The 14,171-nt window shown below is 36.4% G+C and overlaps 1 protein-coding gene across 1 annotated transcript in view; it reads left to right on the top strand.

Annotated features, from left to right (window-relative positions):
• Positions 1-14,171, top strand: part of PDGFC (platelet derived growth factor C) — a 121,145-nt gene that overhangs the window by 56,413 nt on the left and 50,561 nt on the right. The window contains exon 2 of the mRNA XM_030239613.2: positions 12,804-12,999. Within this exon, the coding sequence (XP_030095473.1) occupies positions 12,804-12,999 (196 nt within the window). The remainder of the gene's footprint in view (positions 1-12,803; positions 13,000-14,171) is intronic.

Raw genomic sequence — 14,171 nt, 5'->3', positions numbered from 1 at the left:
GACTTGTTTTAATAAAGCTGTTAGCACTGTTGACTTCATGTATGCCTCTGATATTTGATATATTTCACATCCATCCCTTCTGAAGTGGGCACAAAGGCTTTCATCTTTATTAGTTTTAGGCCTGCAGCTTCAAAGATAGCAGAAACAGTTTCTGCTCTCCTCTTCCAATTTGGTGCAACAAGAATCTTCCAGAGGCAAATGTGCATTCCCGTGAGCTGAGAGTATGTGATCACTTTAGCCTTCATCAGATTTGGCTGATTTCAAAATAAGATGATGACTTATTTTGTTTTTACTCCTTTTAATTATTTTCTCACTTTCCCTTGTGCTATGAACTCCCTGGGTCTTACAAGTAGATTTGATGTTACTTCCAGAAGTGCACTTAGCAGTAATTAGACATACCATAAAAAATTAAAAGATTAGGATGAGATCCCCATCCAAGAAAACTTTTTTTTAAACAACAGCATTAAATCTGAAAAGACATCACAGAACTACTTCTGCTGAACTGTGAAGTAACAAATAGTATTAAATGGGGGAAGAATTTATATTTTTTCACCAGTATTCAGCCTGTATATGGATGCATGGGGTTTGTCTTTGCAACAATGCAACTCATAAGTCATCCTGCTCTTCATATAAAATGTTTAAATAGTTTAGGTGAAAGTTCTGTACATAGGTATTTCTTAAAAATAATAATTAAAACCATCAGGTCTTTATATTGGGTGTATACTGCTGATAATCTAAAAAGAATTGGTCTAATTACTTTTAATAGAGCAAGCTTTAATTCTCTTTAAAATATACAAAATAATGAATTTGAAACCAGAATAAAGTTAGTACTCTATGAAGGAATGTATATGTGTCAGCAAGTCTGTATTTGTTAGATTTAAAAGAAAGGACATGTTTTAAAGTGGGTTTTTTAGTTCTCATGGTCCTGCACTGTTCTTTGAACAGTAACACCTCAACTTAAAAAAGTTATTTTGAAAACTTTTTTCATTGCAGAGAATCTCTTAGACTTCCTGTGAAATCAGCTGTTTCAGTTGCATTCAGTTCTATGCAAATAGGTGATACCATGAAATACCAGTCCCTCCTCTTTCTGCTTCTTCCTGAAGACCTAAACCTAGAGTGAGGTGAACTTTAAGACATCTCTGGATTAAAAGAAATAATTCCTGACCCTTGCTTTTTTGAGCATCCTAAAGGAAACTGTATATGATGCCCATGTTTTAAAAGAATCTGAAGGAATAATGTTATCAGAAGCAAACTTCTTTATTTGGAGAGTAAAAAACCAAATTTTGTTAAAGTGCAACCAGCTAGAAATAAATCAATTACTTCCCTCAAATTGAGTCAGTGTGGAAGGAATCTTAAAAGAGTGAAATCAGCAATGATCAAGTCAGATCTGTAGTGTGATAATGTAACTTTTCTGCTTTTACAGAAGACCTGAAAAATTGAAAATATGTAATATGCTGTTTCAAAAAACTCTAAAACAACCAGGAGGAACTGAAACAACAAGACCACCCTCACCTCCCCCAAATCGTAAACATTCTCAGCTGATTTTCATTCAGTAGTCTTTGGTTCTTTTTCAGCTTCATAATGGAGGTAGTCAACATTTGGCATCTGGTGCTTCATTTTTCTTTATAGCACTGATGCTTTGATGTGCAGATAATACTTTACTTGTGGCATATTTTAATCTTAACTTCAAGATTTCAATTTCAATCAAAACATCTGCCATTGCACTTTGGACCTTTCCACTTACTATTTAATTGTGCAAGTTTTTAATAAAATACACTTCTACAAAGGTGCCTAGAAATAAGAAAAAAAATTAGCATGGCTAAAAATTTCAATAAGCTATTAATTAAGAATCTTCAGATTAGTCTTAAGCATTCTCTGTGTAAGGAATTCTTTTTCATGCAATGCTATGGTGGACTGAGTAAACAACATTATGGACCCTCAAAGCTTGTAGACACTGATATTGCTAAAATTCTGCAGAGGGAAACTGATTAGATATGAGAAATATTTACTTTCTTCTTCAGCCATGATGTGTAATATATATATATTTAGCTATTGCAGAGCATTTATCACCAAGTGATTCAGGCATCCCCTTAATTGCAGTGCTGGATTAGATTAAGTGTGTATTAATTGTTTTGTTCTTTCTCATTTACGTGAAGGCATAAGCTTGAGGGCTTGATATTCCTATCTTGTTTGTTTTGCAATTGATTTGCTGGCTTCACCTATTAGTGTTGAAGCTGTTGATAAATGCCTTCTGTTGGGGATGCATTGGAATTCTTAGGCATAAAATTGTTAATGAAATGTGCATTGAGATGTGAATCTTTACAAAAGGTGTTCTCTTTCATATAGTGACTTGCTGCTATGCCCTGGAAAAATACAGTGCCTTAATATAAGGCACAATTTCATTTAATTGAAATGACTACAGTTTTCTTCTCTTTTAAAATATAAATAACTCTTACAATTACAGCATGGGGATTAACACTTGAATCATTCTGTAGTGACTCCAAGTGTAACTATGGGAAAATTTCTATTTACCTTCTCTTTGGTAAACAGAGTTCTGGCATTTCATTCCATCTTGTCTTGAGACTCATGCGATGTGATGTGCACTTTGAATTCAACTTGTCCAAATTGCTCCTAAAAAGTGCAGTTCTGTTCCTGTGAAATAAATAGTTCTACCTTTCTCCCCTTGGAGTTCAAATGGCAATACAAACTGGCATCCAAAACCCCTTCCAAATGTGAGTGAGGAGACTGGAAAGTGGTTTTCATCAATTATCCTAACCTAATTCACCTAGGATAAATTATCAGGAAAGCAGGTCTTTTTTATTGATGGACAGATGGGTTTCTGCCTGTTTTCAGTTTCCTTTTTCTACCTCTGTTGAGGTTGGGATTGAAGGCACTTGAGATGATAGTTTCCACCCTGTGATATTACACACTTCTAACCAACTACACACCTGTAATCCCAGTGCTATCAATCAATTATGGAAGCCTGTTCCATGGCCTCAGGTCAAATGCAGTGCTTTCCAGGGAGTCAGAGGCTGTCTCTACAGAAAGTCTTATTGTGTGAAAAAATTCCCAAATTATTTGTGAACAAATAAAATCATAAGTTAACATGGGAAATAAGGTGAACATTGCCAGCTCTGGGGAGTAAAGACTAAATCAGTGTATCAGTATGTTTCTGAAGACTGCAGCACTCCATATAAACCTTTTCAGTGGCCTAAATTGTGACTGATGGGTGCTTGGGCCCAGCTGTCAGTCCTCCTTAAAGACACCTGCTGTACTAGATTAGCAAAGGGGTCTTTTTGAAGTGTTTTTACATAAAATACCATGTGCCTGTGGTATTTTATACCCACTAGCCTATGTGATACAGGTCTCTTATGGATGCTTCATTTTGCCTTTATGGTCTTTAGAAAAATACAAAGGTCACAGGAAAATAAGGATAAATTGTTTGCAAATGTGATGTTATTGTTCATCTGGCTTCTCTGAGGAATAAGGACTGAATGACCAGTTAGGCTCATACCACTTGCAATTACCTGAAAAGGGAAAGTGTTTTGCCTCTCCTAAGAAAATTCTCATCAGTTTGTCTAAATATCAGATTCTTGTCATTGTGGCCTGTCTGTAAAAACAGGTTCTGGTTTTCATGTATGCATGAGTTCAGTAGCCAGCAGGATCAGAGATGCATGATAACAGAGCTGTAAAAAGTATTAGTTCTCCATATGGTATTTTTATACTCTACAGAACTTTCTCATTTTGTCCTTGCAGATCAACAGACTGTCTGCTGTACCTGGATTTGTGCTTCCTTCTAAATTTCTTCTACACATGCAAATACTGTTAAGTGTTGCATGATTTAACCTTCCATTTAAAGACATTAGAAATAGAATGTTTCAATTTTGATTTTTACTGAGTTCTGTCTGCCTGAAGGTCTTCCAGTTCAATAACAGTTGCATTGCATTCATCTCTGCAGATCTGTATTGATAATACATGACTACTTCCTGTGAAATCATCTTCTAGGAATCAAATTTTAATGAGGTGAAGACATCATAATTTTCCAAAACCTTTGTTTTAATGGGCTAACACCAAATGAAATATTTTTTTGCTAAAATGGACATTGAAGATGGAACATTTTTATGTCTCTGAATTTGGAAGTATAGTGTAGTCTAGTTCAGAAAATACATAAAGAGATGCCAAATGATTTCTTTGTAATATTTTCTTTGTTCCTCTTGCCTTTTTAACATAAGAATATGCTGGAGATACATATTGTGTGTATGTGAGGTAAGCCTGGGACAACTTTCAGCTGGTTTTTGGAATTTCCAGTAGCAATGTCACTTCTGTGCTAAGAGTTTTGCTTAGGACCCTCTGCATTTTTGATAGTGAACTGAATGCCATCATGGGCTTCATTCTTATACTTACTCTTGCCGTGTAGGTAAACCTAGCCCTACATGTGCTGCATTCCTGCCTTCAGTTGTAGCACACAAACCCTTCAATCTCTGGTTCCCTTTTATGTCCCCTCTTACAGGACTTCATGACTGTAATTTTCTGACTACAAGCATTTGCAGTAGTGCTTTTCAATATGGTCTTGAGCAGCACATTTTTTTTTTTTCAGAACTTAGACTATTACTGATGATCTTCATGAGTGTTTGAATTGCTATATTTATAACATACTCTCCTGTGTAAAGAATTAAAAAATAAAATCCATACAAATAGCAAAACAATGTAAACAGCAAACCAAAGCATTTCAGGGCTGGTGTTTCTAAAGATTAGGGTGGTAGTTTTATCTTTTTTTTTCTTTCTTTCTTCTTTCCACCTCTTGAAACATGATCAGTCTGGGATTATTTTTTTCATTCTGAATAATACCTAAAATGAGAGAGAGCTGTTTAACACATTCCGTATCCATAGAGTCTATTTATTCAGACTGAATTCCACATGGACCATGGATAATCTTTTTCCCAAATGTTTACTAGTATCTGCTCTTAACAAGTGCTGCACAATATAAACTGAAGGCACCATAAAGAAAAGGGGCATAATAAAATTAAGCCTTGCTTTTCAGTGAAGTCTGACTTAAAATCAAGAAGTGCAAGTTTCAAATGGTTTGGATTTTAAAGAATTTTTTCTATAAAGGATGTGAATCACATGAATTTAAAAGCACATGATAAGCCATAGCTAGTATTAGGAAATGAGCTTCAAGTAGGTTTTAATATATGGCATTGAAATGAATGTTTTTAACAGAGATGAAAGGAAAGCCAGGTTCATTTCACTGTTTTGTTGAAGTTATCTTCTTGCACTTGTAACCACTCTGTGCCATGCACAGTCTGGGAAATCAGGGAAATACTGCTCTGTTTCCCTGTCCCTTCCTATCTTGGCTGGTATGTACAGCTTTTCAAGACAGGCTGACTGATACTGTGGGGCATGTGTGTGGTCTCCAGTACTAACAAAGCTAATTTTGGATGTAGCTTTGGATGTAGCTAAGCACTGTTGTAATAAAATTGAAAACAAATTGGAAGCACTGGGCTTGAATTTATATGTGATTATTTTTACATTCACTTGTGTTTCTGTTGTTGCTGTAGATACTATTTATAGTTGCACTTCCTGTTGATGTTTACATGTCAGAATTAAGTTATGTTTTTCAAAACTTTTCTAAATCAGTTCCCATAGGAAAAAAGAAACAATTTTATTTTTAGTAACAGAATTGGAAAGATTACAGATTTGAAAGTACTGATATTTCTTCACCCAAACCTCCCAAACACGTAAGACTTTAAGAATACATTTTCCCCTCTTCTTTATAAAGTAAATAAATAACTTTGTTATCTCTTAGTAGATATAAATATCTCCAGCTGGGCAAACCTTTTCCTGGTTAGCTGTTTGTGTTTGCTTCCTTGTCCCTCTCAGCATTAAATGTTCCTGCAGGTCCCTTCTACTGAGATTTTTCATGTAGAGCAAGTTGTACTTTTCCAAGGAGACTTGCAGTTCCTTCTATCCCACACCATTTTTGCTAAAACCTGAGTGAGGAGCTTTCAAAAGCCCTTCCCTTCCTGAGTTTGCTGCCATTCAGGATCACCCACTTTACCTGTTCATTATTAAAGGAGACTGAACCTGATGATCTTGCCTTCCATGAGACGAAGCTGGAAAATGGATCTGTCACTGCATACTGTTATAGTTTGCTTCAGCTTCACCAGTTTTCAATCAAAATCATTTTGCAGAGAGGGACTTTTGAGTGGAGATTACATAAAATGCTTCCTCCTTCAGCAGGGGAAGAGAAAACAGGAAAACATAAAAAATATTATGTAGCAGATTGATGGTCTGACATATAGCAGAAAAGTATTAAAAGGGGTCTTGTTGCAGGGAGATGAGGAAGTCAAGAAGAGCTCATGTGTTGAAGAGTGAAAGCCAGGTATTTAGGCTGATGGCATTTGTTGTCTGCCCTGGATATTGTGGATCACAGAGCTGTTTACTCTCTGCCAGTCCTTGTCATGGTAGGGAGAGTGATCTACTCTGGTGGGTTTTACCTAGTTTCCCTTTTCCTCTCCTCTCTCTCTTTTCCACCTTTTCTCCGGCTTTGTTTTAGTCATGTCACTTTCAGATACTGCTTTGACATTCAGAGATCACAAGTGTAAATGAACTGTAAATCATTCAAAGTAAAAACAAAGAAAAAACAAAAGGAATGGAAGTAACTATAATATAGTGTCTTTAAAACTTCTAAAGTGCTTTCTGCTGGACATTTGATATCCTTTCCTTTTTATAGCTTTGCACCTCCAGGAAAAAAAATTGTAATTGTGCGTTATTTTGATAAATATATTAATAGCATTGGTTTTAGGAAGAGACCAGAATTTTCTTTCCTTAGTGATGCCTCTTCTGTCTAAGGTGACTCCAGTCACTTGAGCTAGAAGACAGAGACAGGGAGAAATCCTTGACTAGAGACTGAGTGTTCTGTGATGGATATTTACTGTACAATAATTTTACTAGGGAAAAAACCCACTGAGACAAGAAAAAAAAAAAAAAAAAAAGGATGAGCTTGGTATTTATTTTATCCATAAGAGAAAAGAAGAATGTTTATAGTGATTTTAACTGCTAATTTTTGTATTACAAACTACTTTGTTAATTTTTGAATGACCAGTGTATGTATTTGTCTTATGAATATGAAATTCATAATAATCCTATTTTTTAGGTAGATCATATTATTATCAATCCACTATAAAATCATTTTAACAGGTGTATGTATTTAGCATAGATGGAATTCCTTTCATATTCAAGTCAGCAGGGGCTTTAATATTGATGCCAGTGTAGCCAAGACTTTACCTGTGGACATTGGAATAAATGCTTATTGAAACACTCTACAATAATTACATCTTTGAGCATGTGATAACAACAAAAAGTTACCTTATCTAACATTTAGCAGTAGGAATTCTTTATCTTGGCTAGAATGTAGTATTTATCTAGTTTTAAACGATATTGAGAAGTTCAGGACCAAGACTGCCTTCCAAAAGAATTTGGTCTGCAAACAGATCTCAAAATAGGTTACTTTTAATGCAAGAAGATTTACTGTGCAGGAAAAAAGAAAAACCCACAACAACAACCAGCCAACCAACCAACTGAAAAAAAACCTACCCAAAAACCCCACCAAAAAACCGCCCCTGTTTAATTGCCATTCTCTTCTTTGAGCGGAAGCCAGAATACTGGGCAAAGTGCTGGCAGAATACTTCAAGGTTATAAAGTATGAGCTTGTAAAGTAAAAGTATAAATTACTTCTGTTTCTTGATGCAATTTGGAATAAAAAAAGGTTTTTTACTTTCTGATTAGTCATTATTATCTTCTGCAGGACATTAAATCACACAGGTGTGTGGAAACTTTATTAAATCTGTTACTGCAGTTCCATGCTCTGTCACCTATTGATGTCTTCCGCCCTCCAACCCTCTGTCCTCCCTTTCTTTTTCTTCCTTTTTCCTTCCCTGTTGGGCCAGCTGCCAAAACTGAGGGCTCCTGAAGATCAATCAGAGAACTTTTTATTCTCTGCTCACTTCATCTGTGTTCAGACTTTAACATGATGTGAAAGGCAGAGAGGGCTTTAGCCAGCAAATAGTGTATGATAGTGCCTAAGGTACTGACTATTAGCACAATCTGAACTCAAAATAATACCTGAAGAAAAAAGAAATAGGTTAAATTGTAGGATTTTAAAAATACCAAATACAGTTTTTCTATACATTCATCTCTAGTTGTGTGAACAAGAATGTTTTCACATCTTTCCAAGTGTGTGAGTTAAGTATGTGTCAGAGGGAGGAGTAATGTAAACAAAACGTAATATTTATCTTGCATGTTCCTACTTTGTTACTTTATATCCATTTGATACTTTATAAGTTGTATTTCTTAAATTTTCTAATTTGGGGCAGCATGTAACGGTGCAAATTATCAGATTTCTAGTTAGAAGTTGAATTTATCATGCTGTGATGTTGACAGATCATGCATGTGTGGTTGTACAGTGGGAAGTGCTCATCTCTCTTTCTAATTTCTTGCTAATACTTGAAGAGTCATGTCAAGACTTAAAATAGGTAGCTGTATCATAGAAGCAACTGAAAATGGAAAATTCACAGAAGATCCATCTCAAGAAATGTATCCCAGAAAAGCTGTAGACCACACTGCTTAGGGAAGCTCTCTTGGAAGGGAGATACAGCAAGCCAGTATTACGTTTGCTTTTTCTTAGTCATCATCAGCTGGAAAAGTTGATGATAAAAGCAAACCCTGTGAGCTTCAAAAACATTTCTTGTGCCACTTGAGGCAAAATTTTGGGGAGAGTAGACAGGTTGCTTAGTTAGGTTGTACATTCAGCCAGGCTTGAGGGCTCAGCTGGCTGGTGGCAGGTAGTGATGGACAAGGAGGAGTCTGGGCTTGTTTGGTCTGAGGAAGAGAAGGTTGTGAGGCAGCCATAGCCAGCCTCCAATTGCCTGAAGAGCAGCTGCAAGGGATGGACAAGTTAAACTCTTCCTGGTAACACCAGAGCAAATACTGAAAAAAAACTAAAAAAACCCTCACCAAAACCAGCAATAACAAAAATCCCTAAACAAAACATAAAATAACCCGAAACTCCAAAAACCCATCAACCACCCACCCTTAACCCCCCTCTCCCCCAAAAAAAACACCACCTCAAAAAGCCCCAGAAAACCAACAAAAGAATCGTGACTAAAAAATTGCAGCTTGAGAGGATCAAATTTAATATTTGGAAGAAACATCTTACCTAGAGAGACAGTGCAGCAATGGAACAAGTTATCCCAAGGCACTGTGGAGTTTCCATGTGTGAGGGGCTTTGGGCATTGTCTAGAAATGTCAGACTGGGGGTTTCCAGAGGTCTCTGCATAGCAGCACTTGTATGACTTTGCCCTGATAGCCTTTTATGTGCAAACAATATAGAACAGAGGTATTTGTCTTCAATTTTCTGCCAATAACAGATGATTTTCCTGGTTTTTTTTCTTTGTGCCTGGCAAAAAGAGTTAAATTTCTTTTGACTGTTGTATTCAAATAATAGCTAAGAAGTGCCTGGAGGCAACTAAATCAGAGACAGGATAGAAAGAGGTACCCCTGCATGGCTTGAGTTACTGCTTTTGAAAGCAGGCTTAGTGCTCCTTGAAATTCTGGTGAAAGAGGAACAAATAGCATGTTATGTTACATTTTAAAGACTTTCTTTTACAAAGTCTCAGTTTCTGTACAGATGGGTGTGTTGTAAAAATTATATGGGAGTGCTGTCCAGAAGTCCTTTCAATTAATTAAAAAACCCTGTTTCCCTCTCAAGTTCTATGGTAGTGATCAAATAGTTACTGGCACCTTTTGTTTCTTAGTTTTAAAACAGAAAATTCACAAACTGCAACATTTCTGTATGTCTGAAAAATTTCTAATGGTCATTGGTAAGTATTTGGAGTTCAGACTTTATTATGTTTGGATTTGGCTTTATTTTTTTTAAGCAGTGATAGCCACACATGAGCTCATATTCTTTCTGAAGGCCTAAAAGTTGTTTTTTGTAATTTAGGACTATGAGATGAAATTAACCAAATGATATATATTAAGACTGTGTGATTAGCCGTACTGTTGATTAGCAACTGTGGTTAGTTGTCCTATTGTGGAAAAAGTGTAGTTTTAACAAAAGGATTTAAAAACTAATTTTTCCAGTACTGTGTGGCCTTTTATGTGAATCAGTGCTGAGGTCATTGCTGGTGCTCCTCTCTTCTTTTGCAGTTCCTCTTCTGTCTCCTGAACTGCATGCAATTTGTCTGAGTTTTAACCATGACCCTTGCTAAAATGTAGAGATTACAATGTACTAAGAAAGAGGTATTTGCTATATTTAAAAAGTGTCAGTGCTGATCTTTGTGAAATGTGTTGTGCCCATGGGGGAAGAGACTTACTTTGAAGTAGGCAGGAATGAGCTTGTCTAGTTGGTGGGTTTAATTTCAGTTTCCAGTGGCATCTACTGATCTGTTTGGTGATACTGTGGTTTTTCATCTGCATTACTACACGGGTGGAAGGGTTAGGCACTGCCGTGCTTTCAGAATGCCTGGAATCTTGTAATTTTCAGGGGCAGACTTTCTGCCCTGATGGATGTATAAATCTGGTGATAGCATCTTGTACCACATCAAAGACGACTGCGGCGACTCATTCTTCAGCTTCAGGCTGTGTTAAGCGTGTGCCGTCCTTTCCTAATAAGTGCAACCGTGTCGTATCTCTAGGTCAGCTCAGGGATTTTTCCTGTCTAGTTTGACTCATTTCCAGGACTTTCTCCTGAAGACCATCTCAGTTGCTCATTGTCTGCTGAAGCTTTTTACTGAAGATGCAAATGCATTGTTCTGGTCCTTGTCTCTCCACGTTTTCCCAGTTATCTTCTGGCTGAGATACTGCCTTGTCTACCTCAGTCCTCACTCTGATGCTTCAGAGTTTTTCAACGCTGTTTGTACTGTAATAATTTTTTTTCCATTTGTTTTTCTTTTTGTTTTTGGACAGTGGAGGGACATCAGGATGAGCATGGGGAGGATGGTCGCTCCTAGAAAGGCACACAGCCCACAACAGCAGTTTAGATTTATATAGACTTAGAGCTCTGCAGCTGACTGCTGTAAATCTGAGTGAGCCCATTACTGCCTTTTTAGTGTAACTTGGACTGATTTATACCTAAAATAAAGCCGGGAATTGCGAAGTCATTCCACAAGGATCAAAAACCATAGTCTCATTTTAGCCATGCACAGGTAGCTGTGCTTTTCACAGTCTGCTCAAAAGCAATTTTCAGACCATGCATGAACTCAGTAGAAAAAAGCTAGAGTTTTGAGGTACACTGGTACAAATTTTGTAGAACAGATAAAAAGGAATATTGCAGCTTATCTGAAGAGAAATAACAAGCTTCATTCTCCAGTGACAGCAATTACTTACCTTTGTAGTCCTACAAAATAATTCTTTTGTAAGAGAAGAAATTCCACTGTGCAAAAGCAAATATTTGAAATGGAGCAAGTGGTGTGTGTTGAAATGTGATATGTTCGTGTAACATTGCTGTGTGTAAAGCAAATAGATATTTTTCCATTAAAAATGGGGGAGCTTGAAGGTAGTGGAGATGCAGTTCACTAAATAATAGATATGTCTTCATTCCTTTCCCCTTTTTTATTGACTTCTCATTCATAATATGCCTGGACTATTTACAGTCCTTACTTGCAGTGTTGTTTTTATCAGTGCCCTGATGATGCAAAAGAAAACACTTTTTAATACGTTGTGAAATATACCATGGTTTTTAATTTTGCTTGTGTTTTTAAGGACAAAAAGTACCACCAAGTATAGTGTGATCAGATACCATGCTTTGACATGTTTATCTGAAATGGTGGTGCTTTGAATGCTTTGGAAATAGCACTCTGGTGCACTAATCTCTGGGAAAGTAATTTTTATTATTGTTGGCTCCTGTGTTTAGCAAGCAGCTCTCAGCTGACAGACTGTACATTATAGAAAAATGTTTGTGACTCAGCTAACAAAAACCCAATGAAGTATCTAAATTAGGAATTCTGGTTTCGTGCTTTTTTTTCTTATTATTGCATGCTGTCCTCCCCTACTGCAGACAGTCCTTTGCAAGTGTGTGTGGATGCTGGCAAGACCACACTCCATTAGCTTGATATAAGCAGCCATCCTACTTAAAAGAAAATTTACCATTTTCATACCAAAAGTAGAAGGCACAAGTCCAGAAGAATAGAAGGCAAAAGCTCGTCAGACTTTAAATTATATTTAAGTATAGATTGATTCTTTTAAAATAGCAATGCAGTGTCTGTGGCCTTCTTTGCTTGCACTGCATTCATTTAGCTGTCAACCTTTATATATGGCTATTTGAGGTACACAATTGCAGTGTGGATTTTCATAGTAGACTGAAGTATGTATGTCTTTTATATATTCAAATGAATGTTCATCAGAATGCTGTTTATAAAGAAAAGTCAGAAAAATAAAATATCTAACTGAAAAAAACCCTATGAATAGCTGAAAAGAAAGTAATATAAAATCTCCAGTGTAAAACTATGACCTTATTTTATTGCAAAATTTATTAATAGCTACCTCTGAGAATTCCTATAATTTACTGAGTGAAATACCAATCTGACAATATACAGGTTTTAGAAAAACTCTTGTTTCCAAACCTCTGACAGGTTTAGAAACTCCTGTCTTATGTATTATAAGGACTTTTCCAGCAGAAATTCTTGCCAGATGAAGAAAAGCAAACAAGACAAAAGCGCCTTTATCTGTGCATACTGTACTGACACTTAGGGAAAAGGAGAAGGAATGAGCATTGATGCCTCTGTTTTCTGTCTTTCCTGTAGGTGTGCAGGACCCTCACCATGAGAAGATAATTACTGTGACTACTAATGGGAGCATTCACAGCCCCAAGTTTCCACACACATACCCACGCAACACTGTGCTAGTGTGGAGATTGGTAGCACTTGATGAAAACGTATGGATACAGCTGACTTTTGATGAAAGATTTGGGCTTGAGGACCCAGAAGATGACATTTGCAAGTAAGTTGCTTTCCCTTTCACTTAGGAAATTCTGAAAGGAGGTGACTGGTGATGAAGGAAAATAAAGTATTGCTTGAGCTTTACAAAAATCAATATTTGCGTGTTAATTTATGTATGAAATGCACATTTTAAAGTATTGGTTTATGATTTTCTTTTGTAGCGCTAGGGTAGGTTTTTATGCTTGGAAGCTCTGGGGTGCTCCCATTTTTACTTCTACATTCAGTATCTAGGCCTTAAAATCACAAAAATGTGATATATTTAATGTCCCTCTCGAGTGAAATTTTTGATATCTGGGAAAATACTATTGGCAGAATGTTAGAATGATGACCATCTAATTTTTACAGAGTAAATTCTGGTGAGTAAGTTACCTGAAGAAGAATTCAGGTCATGACAAAAAGTACTATACTGCTGTTTAAGACACCCCCACAGAGTACAATATTTTATCTATGAAAAACAGCACTTAAAGTCCTGTGCTGATTGACATTCTTCAGTGGTACTGGTTTTTCCCTGACTTCAATAGGCATCTGAATGCTCAGTCACTGGCAAAGGTTTCTGCAGGACTTGTGCAATCTCTGTTTCCTTCCAGGATTCTCAGCTGAAGGCTTTGTAATTTGGGAGAGAAGCAGTTGTGACATAACAGGCTTCAGCACAGATGTAGTTCTGAACCAAGCCATGTGGTTGGTAAAATTCTGGATGTTTTGTGAGGCAGTAGGACTGACATTTCCTGTGGGAGGGTGAAAGAGGAGAGACCCTAAACTCCTGTATCCTCTGTCTGTCATCTCAGCAACACATCATAAGAAGTCCTGATGTGTGAATAGTGGTACGTTGTCTGGAATCTTCGGTAAATTAAATAAAATATGTCATTTAAATGGCATTTTCTCCTTGGATGCCTTCCTGGAGAAGCACTTCACACAAGATTTTTGTTACAAAGTAATTTTTTGGGGGGTTTTTTTGTTTGTTTTTCTGGTTTATTTTTTATTTTTGTGTACATCATACACACCTTTACCTTGATTCTTGTTTTCAGTTTTTCTAAATAACTGTTTTTCTATTGGTTTTACATCTTGTATAAACTTTTATTGACAAATTAGAATTTCGTAGAGGTTATTTTTGCACTTATCCTTAGTTTGGGAGAAGGTGTTTATAACAGATAAATATCTATTTCTCATAATTCT

Source organism: Serinus canaria, chromosome 4 (genome assembly GCF_022539315.1).
Source record: "Serinus canaria isolate serCan28SL12 chromosome 4, serCan2020, whole genome shotgun sequence".
Taxonomy (NCBI): domain Eukaryota; kingdom Metazoa; phylum Chordata; class Aves; order Passeriformes; family Fringillidae; genus Serinus; species Serinus canaria.
This window is presented reverse-complemented; position numbering and strand designations above follow the sequence as displayed.